Source organism: Coregonus lavaretus (genome assembly GCF_964263955.1).
Source record: "Coregonus lavaretus genome assembly, contig: HAP1_SCAFFOLD_490, whole genome shotgun sequence".
NCBI classification, from domain to species: Eukaryota; Metazoa; Chordata; class Actinopteri; order Salmoniformes; family Salmonidae; genus Coregonus; species Coregonus lavaretus.
In genome coordinates this window covers 144,664-164,723 of record NW_028159678.1, presented here as the reverse complement: position 1 = coordinate 164,723, position 20,060 = coordinate 144,664, and the positions used below count along the sequence as shown (strand labels likewise).

The following is a 20,060-nucleotide window of genomic DNA, read 5'->3' as shown; positions in this document are numbered from 1 at the left end:
ACAGCCCTATCACTATTATACTATTATACAGCCCTATCACTATTATACTATTATACAGCCCTATCACTATTATACTATTATACAGCCCTATCACTATTATACAGCCCTATCACTATTATACTATTATACAGCCCTATCACTATTATACTATTATACAGCCCTATCACTATTATACAGCCCTATCACTATTATACAGCCCTATCACTATTATACAGCCCTAACACTATTATACAGCCCTATCACTATTATACAGCCCTATCACTATTATACAGCCCTATCACTATTATACTATTATACAGCCCTATCACTATTATACTATTATACAGCCCTATCACTATTATACTATTATACAGCCCTAACACTATTATACTATTATACAGCCCTAACACTATTATACTATTATACAGCCCTATCACTATTATACAGCCCTAACACTATTATACTATTATACAGCCCTATCACTATTATACTATTATACAGCCCTATCACTATTATACTATTATACAGCCCTATCACTATTATACAGCCCTATCACTATTATACAGCCCTAACACTATTATACAGCCCTATCACTATTATACTATTATACAGCCCTATCACTATTATACTATTATACAGCCCTATCACTATTATACTATTATACAGCCCTATCACTATTATACTATTATACAGCCCTATCACTATTATACAGCCCTATCACTATTATACTATTATACAGCCCTATCACTATTATACTATTATACAGCCCTATCACTATTATACTATTATACAGCCCTAACACTATTATACAGCCCTATCACTATTATACAGCCCTATCACTATTATACTATTATACAACACTAACACTACTATACAGCCCTATCACTATTATACAGCCCTATCACTATTATACTATTATACAGCCCTATCACTATTATACTATTATACAGCCCTATCACTATTATACTATTATACAGCCCTATCACTATTATACAGCCCTATCACTATTATACTATTATACAGCCCTATCACTATTATACTATTATACAGCCCTATCACTATTATACAGCCCTATCACTATTATACAGCCCTATCACTATTATACAGCCCTAACACTATTATACAGCCCTATCACTATTATACAGCCCTATCACTATTATACAGCCCTATCACTATTATACTATTATACAGCCCTATCACTATTATACTATTATACAGCCCTATCACTATTATACTATTATACAGCCCTAACACTATTATACTATTATACAGCCCTAACACTATTATACTATTATACAGCCCTATCACTATTATACAGCCCTAACACTATTATACTATTATACAGCCCTATCACTATTATACTATTATACAGCCCTATCACTATTATACTATTATACAGCCCTATCACTATTATACAGCCCTATCACTATTATACAGCCCTAACACTATTATACTATTATACAGCACTAACACTACTATACAGCCCTATCACTATTATACAGCCCTATCACTATTATACTATTATACAGCCCTATCACTATTATACAGCCCTAACACTATTATACAGCCCTAACACTATTATACTATTATACAGCCCTAACACTATTATACAGCCCTAACACTATTATACAGCCCTATCACTATTATACTATTATACAGAACTATAACTATTATACAGCCCTATCACTATTATACTATTATACAGCCCTATCACTATTATACAGCCCTATCACTATTATACAGCCCTATCACTATTATACAGCCCTATCACTATTATACAGCCCTATCACTATTATACTATTATACAGCCCTATCACTATTATACAGCCCTAACACTATTATACTATTATACAGCACTAACACTACTATACAGCCCTATCACTATTATACAGCCCTATCACTATTATACTATTATACAGCCCTATCACTATTATACAGCCCTAACACTATTATACAGCCCTAACACTATTATACTATTATACAGCCCTGACACTATTATACAGCCCTATCACTATTATACAGCCCTATCACTATTATACAGCCCTATCACTATTATACAGCCCTATCACTATTATACTATTATACAGCCCTATCACTATTATACTATTATACAGCCCTAACACTATTATACAGCCCTATCACTATTATACAGCCCTATCACTATTATACAGCCCTAACACTATTATACTATTATACAGCCCTATCACTATTATACTATTATACAGCCCTAACACTATTATACAGCCCTAACACTATTATACTATTATACAGCCCTATCACTATTATACAGCCCTATCACTATTATACTATTATACAGCCCTATCACTATTATACTATTATACAGCCCTAACACTATTATACTATTATACAGCCCTAACACTATTATACTATTATACAGCCCTATCACTATTATACTATTATACAGCCCTATCACTATTATACAGCCCTATCACTATTATACTATTATACAGCCCTAACACTATTATACTATTATACAGCCCTAACACTATTATACTATTATACAGCCCTATCACTATTATACAGCCCTATCACTATTATACTATTATACAGCCCTAACACTATTATACTATTATACAGCCCTAACACTATTATACTATTATACAGCCCTAACACTATTATACTATTATACAGCCCTATCACTATTATACTATTATACAGCCCTAACACTATTATACTATTATACAGCCCTATCACTATTATACAGCCCTAACACTATTATACTATTATACAGCCCTATCACTATTATACTATTATACAGCCCTATCACTATTATACTATTATACAGCCCTATCACTATTATACAGCCCTATCACTATTATACTATTATACAGCCCTATCACTATTATACTATTATACAGCCCTATCACTATTATACAGCCCTATCACTATTATACTATTATACAGCCCTATCACTATTATACAGCCCTAACACTATTATACTATTATACAGCCCTATCACTATTATACTATTATACAGCCCTAACACTATTATACTATTATACAGCCCTATCACTATTATACTATTATACAGCCCTATCACTATTATACTATTATACAGCCCTAACACTATTATACTATTATACAGCCCTATCACTATTATACAGCCCTATCACTATTATACTATTATACAGCCCTATCACTATTATACAGCCCTAACACTATTATACAGCCCTATCACTATTATACAGCCCTAACACTATTATACTATTATACAGCCCTAACACTATTATACTATTATACAGCCCTATCACTATTATACAGCCCTATCACTATTATACAGCCCTATCACTATTATACAGCCCTATCACTATTATACAGCCCTATCACTATTATACTATTATACAGCCCTATCACTATTATACTATTATACAGCCCTATCACTATTATACAGCCCTATCACTATTATACAGCACTAACACTACTATACAGCCCTATCACTATTATACAGCCCTATCACTATTATACAGCCCTATCACTATTATACAGCCCTATCACTATTATACTATTATACAGCCCTATCACTATTATACAGCCCTAACACTATTATACTATTATACAGCACTAACACTACTATACAGCCCTATCACTATTATACAGCCCTATCACTATTATACTATTATACAGCCCTATCACTATTATACAGCCCTAACACTATTATACAGCCCTAACACTATTATACTATTATACAGCCCTGACACTATTATACAGCCCTATCACTATTATACAGCCCTATCACTATTATACTATTATACAGCCCTATCACTATTACACTATTATACAGCCCTATCACTATTATACTATTATACAGCCCTATCACTATTATACAGCCCTATCACTATTATACAGCCCTATCACTATTATACAGCCCTATCACTATTATACTATTATACAGCCCTATCACTATTATACTATTATACAGCCCTAACACTATTATACAGCCCTATCACTATTATACAGCCCTATCACTATTATACAGCCCTAACACTATTATACTATTATACAGCCCTATCACTATTATACTATTATACAGCCCTAACACTATTATACAGCCCTAACACTATTATACTATTATACAGCCCTATCACTATTATACTATTATACAGCCCTATCACTATTATACAGCCCTATCACTATTATACTATTATACAGCCCTATCACTATTATACTATTATACAGCCCTAACACTATTATACTATTATACAGCCCTAACACTATTATACTATTATACAGCCCTATCACTATTATACTATTATACAGCCCTATCACTATTATACAGCCCTATCACTATTATACTATTATACAGCCCTAACACTATTATACTATTATACAGCCCTAACACTATTATACTATTATACAGCCCTATCACTATTATACAGCCCTATCACTATTATACTATTATACAGCCCTAACACTATTATACTATTATACAGCCCTAACACTATTATACTATTATACAGCCCTATCACTATTATACTATTATACAGCCCTAACACTATTATACTATTATACAGCCCTATCACTATTATACTATTATACAGCCCTATCACTATTATACAGCACTATCACTATTATACTATTATACAGCCCTAACACTATTATACTATTATACAGCCCTATCACTATTATACTATTATACAGCCCTATCACTATTATACTATTATACAGCCCTATCACTATTATACAGCCCTATCACTATTATACTATTATACAGCCCTATCACTATTATACTATTATACAGCCCTATCACTATTATACAGCCCTATCACTATTATACTATTATACAGCCCTATCACTATTATACAGCCCTAACACTATTATGCTATTATACAGCCCTATCACTATTATACTATTATACAGCCCTAACACTATTATACTATTATACAGCCCTATCACTATTATACTATTATACAGCCCTATCACTATTATACTATTATACAGCCCTAACACTATTATACTATTATACAGCCCTATCACTATTATACAGCCCTATCACTATTATACTATTATACAGCCCTATCACTATTATACAGCCCTAACACTATTATACAGCCCTATCACTATTATACAGCCCTAACACTATTATACTATTATACAGCCCTATCACTATTATACAGCCCTATCACTATTATACTATTATACAGCCCTATCACTATTATACAGCCCTATCACTATGATAGGGCTGTACTTTGCTGCAGGAGGGACTGGTGCACTTCACAAAATAGATGGCATCATGAGGAAGGAAATTGATGTGGATATATTGAAGCAACATCTCAAGACATCAGTCAGGAAGTTAAAGCTTGGTCACAAATGGGTCTTCCAAATGGACAATGACCCCAAGCATACTTTCAAAGTTGTGGCAAAATGGCAACAAAGTCAAGGTATTGGAGTGGCCATCACAAAGCCCTGACCTCAATCCTGTAGAAAATGTGTGGGCAGAACTGAAAAAGCGTGTGCGAGCAAGGAGGCCTACAAACCTGACTCAGTTACACCAGCTCTGTCAGGAGGAGTGGGCCAAAATTCACCCAACTTATTGTGGGAAGTTTGTGGAAGGCTACCCGAAATGTTTGACCCAAGTTAAACCATTTAAAGGCAATGCTACCAAATACTAATTGAGTGTATGTAAACTTCTGACCCACTGGGAATGTGATGAAAGAAATAAAAGCTAAAATAAATCATTATCTCTACTATTATTCTGACATTTCACGTTCTTAAAATAAAGTGGTGATCCTAACTGACCTAAAACAGGGAATTTTTACTAGGATTAAATGTCAGGAATTGTGAAAAACTCTGTTTAAATATATTTGGCTAAGGTGTATGTAAACTTCCGACTTCAACTGTATGCCAGTTAGGCTCTACACCCCTTGTAAAGCAGATTAATGTGCTTAATTTTAAGAAGTTATTTAGCCCCTTTAGTTGTGATCCAAACCTTATCAAAACATATAGGCCTATGGGCTAGGCTACATGAGGTGTGGGACTATGATTAGAAAAAGTCACACAAAAAAAGGCTTTGTTTCTTGCCTTAAGCTGTGCATCATTCACAAGTGATAATATATAATTCACAAGTGATAGGCTAATATTGTCACCCATCAGACTATACTTGATTTAATCTTGTCTTTACATTTACTAAATAATATATATGAGATATTCGTTTTGATTTAGAACGGACCATTATCATGCACCTGTCTCGAAACGGGCAGCGGGAAAAAATTCATGTCATCTATGCACTTCAATAGCGACGCTTTTCCCGTGGTTCATTTTCATGCCAGCCAGGTAGAATATACTGCAAAGATATGCAATGTGCTTAATATTAGGAAAGTTGAGAAATAAATATAGTAGACCTAGCCTACAGAAAGCTGATGGGATCCTCCTCTTTTTAATAGAGGCCATCACTCTGTTTTCTCCCGCTACTCCATAGCCTATAGAAATGTTGCACAACATGAGCTCATGGGCTCTCATGAAGTGTATCATTAGATTTTCCATCACATTTGCATTGATGTCAGAGTGATTAGAGGGACAATAGAGTGCTGAGTACCAGGCAGTTAGCAAGTTTGGTAGGCTACTGATGACTAGCAGCAGCATCAGAGCTTGGAGTAGCCTAATTACCTTGACTAAATGGTCATGTGGAATTTGACTGCCTTCATGACTCATGACCGCCGGTGTGGCGGTAATACGGTCACCACAACAGCCCTAATCATGTCCAGGGGATGTACTTGTACCTAGCCTCCATCTTTCTTAAATGGAAGAAGTTTGGAACCACCAAGACTCTTCCTAGAGCTGGCTGCCCGGCCAAATTAAGCAATCGGGAGAGAAGGGCCTTGGTCAGGGAGGTGACCAAGAACCCGATGGTCACTCTGACAGAGCTCCAGAGTTCCTCTGTGGAGATGGGAGAACCTTCCAGAAGGACACCCATCTCTGCAGCACTCCACCAATCAGGCCTTTATGGTAGATTGGCCAGACGGAAGCCACTCTTCAGTAAAAGGCACATGACAGCCCGCTACGAGTTTGCCAAAAGGCACCTAAAGACTGTCAGACCATGAGAAACAAGATTCTCTGGTCTGATGAAACTAAGATTGAACTCTTTGGCCTGAATGCCAAGCGTCACGTCTGGAGGAAAACAGGCACCATCCCTACGGTGAAGCATGGAGGTGGCAGCATCATGCTGTGGGGATGTTTTTCAGCTGCAGGGACTGGGAGACTAGTCAGGATCGAGGCAAAGTTGAATGGAGCAAAGTACAGAGAGATCCTTGATGAAAACCTGCTCCAGAGCGTTCAGGACCTCAGACTGGGGCGAAGGTTCTTCCAACAGGACAACGACCCTAAGCACACAGCCAAGACAACGCAGGAGTGGCTTCGGGACAAGTCTCTGAATGTCCATGAGTGGCCCAGCCAGAGTCCAGACTTTAACCCGATCGAACATCTCTGGAGAGACCTGAAAATAGCTGTGCAACGACGCTCCCCATCCAACCTGACAGAGCTTGAGAGGATCTGCAGAGAAGAATGTGAGAAACTCCCCAAATACAGGTGTGCCAAGCTTGTAGCGTCATACCCAAGAAGACTCAAGCCTGCAATCGCTGCCAAAGGTGCTTCAACAAAGTACTGAGTAAAGGGTCTGAATACTTATGTAATTTATTTTTTATTTTAAATAAATTAGCAAAGATGTCTAAAAACCTGTTTTTGCTTTGTCATTATGGGGTATTGTGTGTAGATTGATGATGGGAAAAAAAACATTTTAATCAATTTTAGAATAAGGCTGTAACGTAACAAAATGTGGAAAAAGTCAAGGGGTCTGAATACTTTCCGAATGCACTGTATACACACACTATCTGAGTGTTAGACCAAAAACACGGTTACCATGGCAATCATACTCAGAACAGAGTGGCGCAGTGGTCTAAGGCACTGCATCGCAGTGCTAACTGTGCCACTAGAGATCCTGGTTCGAATCCAGGCTCTGTCGCAGCCGGCCGCGACCGGGAGACTCATGGGCGGCGCACAATTGGCCCAGCGTCGTCCAGGGTAGGGGAGGGAATGGCCGGCAGGGATGTAGCTCAGTTGATAGAGCATGGCGTTTGCAACGCCAGGGTTGTGGGTTCGATTCCCACAGGGGGCCAGTATAAAAAAAATATATACATGTATTCACTAACTGTAAGTCGCTCTGGATAAGAGCGTCTGCTAAATGACTAAAAATGTAAATGTAAAATGAAAAAACAGGGTCAACCTGGGGTCAAGAGGTCAGACCTCATGTGACCTCACCTTGTAGCTCAGTTGGTAGAGCATGGCGGTTGCAACGTCAGGGTTGTGGGTTCGATTCCCACGGGGGACCAGTATGAAAAAATTATAATATGAAAATGTATGCAGTCGCTCTGGATAAGAGCGTCTGATAAACTAATACAATTTAAAATGTTTAATAAAACACACCTTCTTCCCAAAATAACTGGGGTCAAGAGGTCAGACCTCATCATGTGACCTCACCAAATATAAACCTTCTACTGAAATCCCCTCCAGATGTGGAAACCCCCTACACACACACACACACACACACAAACGCACACACGCTGGGTGTTCTTACGGTGAAGATGCGTCGTCCAGTTCGGTCGAAGGTGACGCAATAGACAGAGGACAGATGTCCCAGAATCCTCTTGTGCATTTTCATGTGTGTGTAGACCGCTGTGGGGAGGAGCTGACCCAGCCGGTACAAACCAATCAGACGACGGCCATGACCCGTCTCCACTACACACACATTGCATTCACACATACACAACATAGGCACACACACACACACAGTGTACGCACACAGACAGACACACACACACACACAGAGACACACACACAGAGACACACACACACACAAAGTTGTCAGTTACAGCATCATACCTTACTAACAACATGACCCGTTTCCTTCCATTAATATCATTGTGTTGTGTTCTAGATGTTCTAGATGTGTTCTAGATGTGTTCTAGATGTGTTCTAGATGTTCTAGATGTGTTCTAGATGTTCTAGATGTTCTAGATGTGTTCTAAATGTTCTAGATGTGTTCTAGATGTGTTCTAGATGTGTTCTAGATGTGTTCTAGATGTTCATTAAAGTCCTGGTCAGACTGGATGAACATATAATCAAACACAACAAACAATATTTAACCAATCAGAGGCAGCCTACCAATGCTGGGCGGGCTCCCGTAGATGACTGGCGGCTCTGGGGGCCTACCACAGTGCAGCGCTGCCAGGGCCGAACCCTTCCACACCACATGTTTACAACCTGCAGGAACACACACAACCCAAATACAGTTGCTCTGTGTAGTAATATTGTAAATACTAATTATTAATACTTGTACTTTTACCTTGAATGCTTTATTATGTATGTATTGTAATATCCATGTATTTCATGTCTTTGACGGTCATGTGGGTATCGGTAAAAACTTTAACTTGGTTACAATGCAGACAGTACTGACTCTTATTGGTGTGTAGCAGGCTAACATGTCATGTGATTACAGTACTGACTCTTATTGGTGTGTAGCAGGCTAACATGTCATGTGATTACAGTACTGACTCTTATTGGTGCGTAGCAGGCTAACATGTCATGTGATTACAGTACTGACTCTTATTGGTGTGTAGCAGGCTAACATGTCATGTGATTACAGTACTGACTCTTATTGGTGTGTAGCAGGCTAACATGTCATGTGATTACAGTACTGACTCTTATTGGTGCGTAGCAGGCTAACATGTCATGTGATTACAGTACTGACTCTTATTGGTGCGTAGCAGGCTAACATGTCATGTGATTACAGTACTGACTCTTATTGGTGCGTAGCAGGCTAACATGTCATGTGATTACAATACTGACTCTTATTGGTGTGTAGCAGGCTAACATGTCATGTGATTACAATACTGACTCTTATTGGTGTGTAGCAGGCTAACATGTCATGTGATTACAGTACTGACTCTTATTGGTGTGTAGCAGGCTAACATGTCATGTGATTACAGTACTGACTCTTATTGGTGCGTAGCAGGCTAACATGTCATGTGATTACAGTACTGACTCTTATTGGTGCGTAGCAGGCTAACATGTCATGTGATTACAGTACTGACTCTTATTGGTGTGTAGCAGGCTAACATGTCATGTGATTACAGTACTGACTCTTATTGGTGCGTAGCAGGTTCTGGCGCCCCGTCCCCAGCAGACTGTGGATCCCGGGGACGCTGGCAGGAACCTCCTTCTCCAGAAGAGGACACACCCTCTGGCACACCTGCAGCAAGTGGTCCGGACTGATGTGACCATACAGCTTCACCTGCACACACACACACAGACACACACAGACACACACAGACACACACACACACACACACACACACAGACACACACAGACACACACACACACAGACACACACACACACACACAGACACACAGACACACACACACACACACACACACACCAAGAATTCAGGTTAAGCTTAAACGCTGCTACTGACCACCCAATAGAACAGTCCCCGGCCAGTACGACAACAGTCCTTCTGTCCTTATACAATTACAATCAGCCGTATTCAATACGTATTCAGTACAATTACATAAAGTGTCTACATGTTTAGTTGTCCACATGAACAGCATAGACATCTTCTTAAACCTACTTTCAGACAACTCACACATCAAGCCGCTCTGCTTCCCAATTACACACTCTCTCCTCAGTTATCTGTACATTCAGCCGCTTCCCTCTGCACGCCCAAACACATTAATGACCCTTTAATTTCCTTTAACATCATCTCATTGGTCTGCAGACGTGATCCATTTGATAAGAACACAGACAGCCACAGATACAGACAAATACAGACACACACAAATACAGACACACACAGATACAGACAAAATGTATGCGCACATGACTGTAAGTCGCTTTGGATAAAAGCGTCTGCTAAATGGCATATTATTATTATTATTATTAAATACAGACACACACAGATACAAAGACAGACACACACACAGACACACATAGATACAGATACAAGGGTGAAAACGATACCATGATAATATTAGCATAATTAGCATAATAATTGTTATTATTAATACAATAATTTGAGTTAGCCCTACTATTTCCACTATTTACTACATTATTACTAATATTATTATTTTAACATTTAACATTTTAGTCATTTAGCAGATGCTCTTATCCAGAGCGACTTACAGTTAGTGAATGCATACATTATTATAATTACTATTATTTGATCATAATTAGCAGTAATTATCATGTTAATTATTATTATTATTATTATTAGTAGTAGTATCATCATAAATGTCATCTTTAGAAATGAGTGTGGCTAAATGTCTGATCATTTTAATAAAAACCTTCCATGTAAATAACTGTCATCTTTAGTGTGGTCAACCTAGTGGCTAGATGTCTATACCTCGACATGAATGTATCGGCTAAAGACGGTCTGGTCTGTCTGCCTGTGCGGCAATAAAATCCCTATTCCTCTATTGTGTCTAATGATTAGGAACATGTCGCTTCTTAAGACGAAGCCGCGGAGGAATCATTACCCAGACAGAGACATTAGGCCTGGTCGGCCGCGTCACAACCCTGCTCACTGGCGGAGGGAGAAACGGCAGAGGGAGGGAGGGAAGGAGCGGAGGGAGGGAAGGAGCGGAGGGAGGGAGGGAGGGAGGGAGGGAAGGAACGGAGGGAGGGAGGGAGGGAAGGAGCGGAGGGAGGGAGGGAAGGAACGGAGGGAGGAGGAGGTGGAGCGGAGGAGGGAAGGAGTGGAGGAGGGAGGGAGGGAAGGAGTGGAGGAGGGAGGGAGGGAGGGAGGGATCAGAAAGACTGTAAATATTGTTGTTCTATAAATGTATAGATGTAGTTTTAGACGAGTCTGCTACATTTGATTCATGTTGTGGAAATATTATATAGGGCATAGGTCATTATTTTGATAATTAGCCCCCAAAAATATAAAAACTTGATCTCAAAACTTTTAGTCTAAAATAAATGTTATATTGGCATTGCATGGTGTTCTCCATGCCATCATGCTCAATATGTAAAACAATCACCATGTAGGCTAATAACCTGTTAATGAACCCGTTAATTAATAAAGCCATAATAATTAAGATATCAGGTCAATATTACCTCTGATCTGTCCCCATCCCCTTCAGTCCTGAGATGGGCCTAACACACTCTCCTCTCCCCCTGACACAACTCTCTTTAGAAGGCTGCATTTATTTCCCAGCTCGTTCTGATAGGACTGTTGATATTCTCCTAAAAGCAGTGTTTTACCTCGTCCGGCTGCGTGTGTTTTCTCCAGCAGGAGCTGGGCGCCTCTATCTCGCGTTAGCTGTGGCGCAGCAGTCCCTCCCACACCCCCCCGCCCGCCCGCCCGCCCGCTCCAACACCACAACATCCATGACGTACCAACATTTCACACACATTCTCACTACTATTCAAATGTTTTGGACATGCCCGTCACCAAACTCACAACCCAGGGTCCAATATAAAGCAGGACCCGACCCCTGGTCCCTTCTGGCCCAGGTTTGGTTCGGGTTTTCGGTACAATCCTTTAGACTTTTTTCTCCTACCTAAAAAATTGCGCGAAATTCAATTTTTATTTAGCTCTCTCTAAAAAACTTTTTTCTCAGTTATAGAACAGCCTTACCAAATCCTCGTATCTCCCAGGGTGCTCCTTCCCCGTCCAGTCCCGTCGTGTGGGCAGTAGCTGCAGCACAGACACACAGTTCACTCCGATCACTAACACCATAAACGCGTCTATTTGTGTTTTAAAACATTCAATGAGAAATGTGCTTAAAATCAACATGTGAAAGTGCAGAGAGCAGCGAGATGCGACGCGAACAGGAACGCCACTCACCTCCTTCTCATCCACCTCACGGATCAACGTCTGGAAATAGAATTAAACAAAATCACACACCGAGACAAACCTGGGACTATAGTAAATCATCCTAAAATCCCCTCTGACCCACCTCCGCTGCGTTCTGGCACGGTCCAGCCTGTAGAAAGCGGGCGATTAGGAAGTAGAGTTCTGTAGGGCCACGAGAAGACGGAGCGGGGAGTTACAGAGGGCGCAGGAGCGACGCAGATAGGAATTAAAACATTTAAATGTCACATATTCAGCTCGCTTTACTCACCAGAATTCAGCTGTGCGACTAGTTTACTGTCTGGTTCCATGTTGGGGTTGTTTTTAGGGGGCAGCGCAGGAAGTGTGCCCTATAGCTGTCACTGTTTACCCCAGCAGGAAGACGCTTCCTCCATTCAGAACCACAGCACCGCCAAGCAGCCAGCCCCGGTCACACAGCAAACCCCTCCGCGCTGCCGTCAAATAGGACCTGCTACGGGCTCAGCCCTGAATAGCACGATACATCGATAACACTTGAATAACTGATATGATAGTTATACTAAGGTGTGTAAAGTCGCCGTTAAAGTAGTTTTATTCTCCCGTCCGTCCACACTCCCCTCTCTGTAAAGCGCATGCCCTCTACGCAGGAATACCAAATAGGCTATTTTACGCACGCACGGTACGTTGGAGGGAGGCTGCAGAAGGGGCAACATTGTAGCAGGAGAGGAAAGCCTGGATGAAATGTTGTTACATTGTAGCAGGAGAGGAAAGCCTGGATGAAATGTTGTTACATTGTAGCAGGAGAGGAAAGCCTGGATGAAATGTTGTTACATTGTAGCAGGAGAGGAAAGCCTGGATGAAATGTTGTTACATTGTAGCAGGAGAGGAAAGCCTGGATGAAATGTTGTTACATTGTAGCGAGATGACCAGCGATTCGATAGTGTTATTTACAGTGTTTTGGTTTACAAACTGCTACAAACTGACCGTTACTCGCAGCTGTTTATGAAGGTTATGATCATATATAAATTCGTCAGATCTGGGTTGTGTTCGTATAAATTCACTCTGGCTATCTACTCCGATTTCAGAACACTCTTGTTTGAGTGCCAGAGCGTTGAATAAACTGAGGAATTTACGAACGCCAAAGCTCTAGATAACATGAGAACTGCTCTGCGAGGGAAATGGTCAGAGTGAGGTGTTCTCGTTTTTGTCTGGAAGTAGCTAGCCAACTTTAGCCCGTTATCTTGGGTGCTTGATGGCCGTTGTGAGGTCTGAACGCTGGGTCAACCCTAATCGTCGTCCAGTGTGCGCTCTGAACGCTCCGAGAGCCGAAACGCTCTGAATTTTACGAACGGACAATCTGTTATCGCTCTGGCACTCCAGAGTGAATTTACGAACGCACCCCTAGTCTGCAAGAATCTCTTATCTTCCAGACAGTGTATTTTGATGAGCTGCTGCAGTAACACTTGACGTGTTTTTAGTTATTTTGGTCGTCAGAGCTGTAGGTTTATGGTCGTGTCGTAATGGTGCAACTAACAACATGTGTGAAACAATACGCCCACTCCCCGGAGCCGTTCGGTTCGTCCTCCATTTCTCTCTCTCAACTGCTTGCCTGGCTCCTAGCAGTAAAATGGGGGAAGGGTTGAGGAAGAGCATGTTAGAGAGGGGATGTAGACTAATGAATGAAACACAACCTCATGAGTTAAATGTACCATATGCTGGTGCACCCGATTAGACTACACTCACCCCATTAAAAGGTGGAAATCATTTTACCAATCACACCATTCATATGGTGAATGTGGTACGCCTTGCCTTTGAATGGTGATTCAGAACCACACAGTTTACTTCGTGATCCGCGACCCTTTCAATGGTGATTTTATCTGAGACTGAGTGCGCATGTTCACATAGAAGCCAAACCCAAGACATTTCAGGAATTTTTATTGTCAAATTCCTGGCTTTCCTGGGAAATCGCCTTTTCAGCTTTTGATCGGCAGTGTACCTTGTGCTCTTTACAGGTAAGAAAAGTTATTCTACAACTTAAATATGTCATTGGCAATTATAGTCTATTGTATTTAGATTTAGCATGATTCGTATAAAAGCATGCTTGAATTATAACTCAGTGAGCTGTTTAAACCCTGATTTTCATAGTCTCTGAGCTAGCTAGCAAAATTAGCTATCGCCAAAATGTTAGTTAGCTAGCTAAATTAGCTAGTTATCCTTATCATGTTGTAGCTACATGTAATTTCTCTGTTCCCAGTCTAGTCTGTTCCCACACAATGATGACTACTCCTGTCACTCAAGGTATGTTCAACAATTCCCTTCAATGTTTATCTCAAAATAATAAGTACAACACTTCAACAGGTGAAATATTTAGTCAGGTTAGCTAGCTACTTGTCATTAGGCTTTTAAAGGGGAAATCAGCAGTTTCTACATCTATCTTTGGACTTGTAAATGAATGATATGTACCCCATTGATTCTTTAAGAATATAACCTATAAATGCCATATGAGCTTAGTTCAACTGTCGTACCCCACCAGGACCCCAAATATCAGCTTGTTTTACTCCAGTGTTTGTAAAGAAAGTAAATGTATAGCCTCAAGCTATATCATGGATGGTCAGTCCTTGCATCCATAGCTCTGTCTATGCATTTGAGAGTGGTAACATTTATCCAGCCCCGTCCCTTTTTTACCGAAACAGGGACATGGAAGATGCTTTATTGTTTCTACTGCTGATTGCTGCTTTAAGTGCTTTTCATTCGCTTCACATTGTAACCTGCAGTAGGCTCTCTATGTGAGGGCAGTATAATGAAAAGACTGGCTCCTACTACCCTGACCCAAGGGCTTTTGGTCTTGCTGGCAAAGGCTAATCCCCTGTCAGTTAGAGCAAAAGGCCTGAAGGCTCTTGTTCAAAGACTAGGGAACACTTACATACACCCATGTTATAATGTCATATTTCATATATCGTTGTTGTTGTTGTAGGAAAACACCTCATAATGGCTAACATCAGGGGCACCATTGTGTCTTATCATGAACGGGGTATGAAAAGGAGGCCGTCAGCCCTGGTGACGGAGGCTGCTGGAAATACAGTACTTCCTGTGTCTGTACTTCCTGTGTCTGTACTTCCTGTGTCTGTAGGTAAGGTATTAAATGAAGGGGAGGGAGGTGGAATTAGGGACATGTGACTACAGGGTTGGTGGATTTTGAGGGGTCAGTGGCAAGAGGGATTGGGGGGGGGACATTGATCTAGAGGAGAGTGGGGGAAAGAAATAGGCTGCGTTCTGATACCCTGCATCCAGAAGTGTTCACACTTTCATTTCACCTCATGCTTTTAAAAGCACTGGATTGGTGCAAGCATAATGGGGAGACATTCCACCACAGCACCAGACCACTGGACGACCCCAGGACCAGACCACTGGACGACCCCAGGACCAGACCACTGGACGACCCCAGGACCAGACCACTGGACGACCCCAGGACCAGACCACTGGACGACCCCAGGACAAGACCACTGGACGACCACAGGACCAGACCACTGGACGACCACAGCACCAGACCACTGGACGACCCCAGGACCAGACCACTGGACGACCACAGCACCAGACCACTGGACGACCCCAGGACCAGACCACTGGACGACCCCAGGACCAGACCACTGGACGACCACAGCACCAGACCACTGGACGACCACAGCACCAGACCACTGGACGACCCCAGGACCAGACCGCTGGACGACCACAGCACCAGACCGCTGGACGACCACAGCACCAGACCACTGGACGACCCCAGGACCAGACCACTGGACGACCCCAGGACCAGACCACTGGACGACCCCAGGACCAGACCACTGGACGACCCCAGGACCAGACCACTGGACGACCCCAGGACAAGCGTTTGCTTTCCTAACCTCCTGTATTATTAGAATATTGTGGGGGAAAATAATAAACAATTCACCACCTAAAACACTGCGAATCAGGCAGAAGTGTAAAATCATGTTTAATTACGGTTACGGTAAACTGCATTTTATCAACATTGAAGTTATACAGTGTTATGCTTGAATGTTTTTAGTTGAGTTACATCTAATGCCAATGCTATCCTTTGAAATGACAGAGCTGGATTGGTAACAGCAACCCCCTGCGCTACAGTGTGTCAGCCTATATCTTGTTTAGCACGGAGGTGCTGAAGGAGGAAAGGTATGTATTCTCAGATTAATGTTTATTCCGACATATAAAATGTAGTCCTACATTCTGATGTGAAATGTTGTTCTACTACTTTCACCTCTCCATCCATAATGCGTCTTTCCGAAGTAATCATTTTTTTGTCAGAAAAATATGATATATTTCAAATAAGACAGTTTCCTACTGGATAATTTTTTAAAAGGGGGTTTTAAAGTAAGAATATTAATTAAACAATTATATTAACTGGCCAACGACATCCTTTATTTGTGTGTTTTTTTTCCCGATACACTAATAATAATTCATTTTAATTTGGTGGATGCCTTTCAGGACACTCAAGGACATCTTACATTAAAATGAAGTGCAATACATAAAGTCATAAAATCAAATGCATCAATCAACAGCTAAATAAAATCTAAGGACCAGACATTTACAGTGAGGGAAAAAAGTATTTGATCCCCTGCTGATTTTGTACGTTTGCCCACTGACAAAGACATGATCAGTCTATAATTTTAATGGTAGGTTTATTTGAACAGTGAGAGACAGAATAACAACACAAAAATCCAGAAAAACGCATGTCAAAAATGTTATAAATTGATTTGCATTTTAAACATGTAGAGGTCTGTAATTTTTACCATAGGTACACTTCAACTGTGAGAGACGGAATCTAAAACAAAAATCCCGTAAATCACATTGTATGATTTTTAAGTAATTAATTTGCATTTTATTGCATGACATAAGTATTTGATACATCAGAAAAGCAGAACTTAATATTTGGGACAGAAACCTTTGTTTGCAATTACAGAGATCTTACGTTTCCTGTAGGTCTTGACCAGGTTTGCACACACTGCAACAGGGATTTTGGCACACTCCTCCATACAGACCTTCTCCAGATCCTTCAGGTTTCGGGGCTGTCGCTGGGCAATACGGACTTTCAGCTCCCTCCAAAGATTTTCTATTGGATTCAGGTCTGGAGACTGGCTAGGCCACTCCAGGACCTTGAGATGCTTCTTACGGAGCCACTCCTTAGTTGCCCTGGCTGTGTGTTTCGGGTCGTTGTCATGCTGGAAGACCCAGCCACGACCCATCTTCAATGCTCTTACTGAGGGAAGGAGGTTGTTGGCCAAGATCTTGCGATACATGGCCCCATCCATCCTCCCCTCAATACGGTGCAGTCGTCCTGTCCCCTTTGCAGAAAAGCATCCCCAAAGAATGATGTTTCCACCTCCATGCTTCACGGTTGGGATGGTGTTCTTGGGGTTGTACTCATCCTTCTTCTTCCTCCAAACACGGCGAGTGGAGTTTAGACCAAAAAGCTCTATTTTTGTCTCATCAGACCACATGACCTTCTCCCATTCCTCCTCTGGATCATCCAGATGGTCATTGGCAAACTTCAGACGGGCCTGGACATGCGCTGGCTTGAGCAGGGGGACCTTGCGTGCGCTGCAGGATTTTAATCCATGACGGCGTAGTGTGTTACTAATGGTTTTCTTTGAGACTGTGGTCCCAGCTCTCTTCAGGTCATTGACCAGGTCCTGCCGTGTAGTTCTGGGCTGATCCCTCACCTTCCTCATGATCATTGATGCCCCACGAGGTGAGATCTCGCATGGAGCCCCAGACCGAGGGTGATAGACCGTCATCTTGAACTTCTTCCATTTTCTAATAATTGCGCCAACAGTTGTTGCCTTCTCACCAAGCTGCTTGCCTATTGTCCTGTAGCCCATCCAAGCCTTGTGCAGGTCTACAATTTTATCCCTGATGTCCTTACACAGCTCTCTAGTCTTGGCCATTGTGGAGAGGTTGGAGTCTGTTTGATTGAGTGTGTGGACAGGTGTCTTTTATACAGGTAACGAGTTCAAACAGGTGCAGTTAATACAGGTAATGAGTGGAGAACAGGAGGGCTTCTTAAAGAAAAACTAACAGGTCTGTGAGAGCCGGAATTCTTACTGGTTGGTAGGTGATCAAATACTTATGTCATGCAATAAAATGCAAATTTTATTAGGAGGTGTCCTAAAACTACTCAACAGACTCTCACTCATACAATCATCATCATGCTGAGGCTATATCACGCCGGTATGTAGTCACCTGACCCCTATACATATCTACCTCCATCACTCCAGTATCCCTGCACATTGTTAATATGGTATTGAACTGGCCCTGTACATAGTCACCTGACCCCTATACATATCTACCTCCATCACTCCAGTATCCCTGCACATTGTTAATATGGTATTGAACTGACCCTGTATATAGTCACCTGACCCCTATACATATCTACCTCCATCACTCCAGTATCCCTGCACATTGTTAATATGGTATGGAACTGACCCTGTATATAGTCACCTGACCCCTATACATATCTACCTCCATCACTCCAGTATCCCTGCACATTGTTATTATGGTATTGAACTGACCCTGTATATAGTCACCTTACCCCTATATATATATATATATATATATACAGTGAGGGGAAAAAAGTATTTGATCCCCTGCTGATTTTGTACGTTTGCCCACTGACAAAGAAATTATCGGTCTATAATTTTAATAGTAGGTTTATTTGAACAGTGAGAGACAGAATAACAAAACAAAAATCCTGAAAAACGCATGTCAAAAATGTTATAAATTGATTTGCATTTTAATGAGGGAAATAAGTATTTGACCCCTCTGCAAAACATGACTTAGTACTTGTTGGCAAAACCCTTCTTGGCAATCACAGAGGTCAGACGTTTCTTGTAGTTGGCCACCAGGTTTGCACACATCTCAGGAGGGATTTTGTTCCACTCCTCTTTGCAGATCTTCTCCAAGTCATTAAGGTTTCGAGGCTGACGTTTGGCAACTCGAACCTTCAGCTCCCTCCACAGATTTTCTATGGGATTAAGGTCTGGAGACTGGCTAGGCCACTCCAGGACCTTAATGTGCTTCTTCTTGAGCCACTCCTTTGTTGCCTTGGCCGTGTGTTTTGGGTCATTGTCATGCTGGAATACCCATCCACGACCCATTTTCAAAGCCCTGGCTGAGGGAAGGAGGTTCTCACCCAAGATTTGACGGTACATGGCCCCGTCCATTGTCCC

General features: G+C 41.1%; 1 protein-coding gene across 1 annotated transcript in view; it reads right to left on the bottom strand.

Moving 5' to 3' along the window:
• Positions 1–13,393, bottom strand: part of LOC311122567 (PH-interacting protein-like) — a 138,202-nt gene extending 124,809 nt beyond the window's left edge. The window contains exons 1-7 of the mRNA XM_084196911.1: positions 13,115–13,393; positions 12,950–13,008; positions 12,838–12,867; positions 12,628–12,687; positions 10,132–10,282; positions 9,154–9,252; positions 8,567–8,727 (exon numbers count right to left, since the gene is read on the bottom strand). Coding sequence (XP_084053037.1) covers positions 8,567–8,727; positions 9,154–9,252; positions 10,132–10,282; positions 12,628–12,687; positions 12,838–12,867; positions 12,950–13,008; positions 13,115–13,154 — 600 coding nt within the window. The 5' untranslated portion in view covers positions 13,155–13,393. The remainder of the gene's footprint in view (positions 1–8,566; positions 8,728–9,153; positions 9,253–10,131; positions 10,283–12,627; positions 12,688–12,837; positions 12,868–12,949; positions 13,009–13,114) is intronic.
• Positions 13,394–20,060: the final 6,667 nt, after the last annotated feature.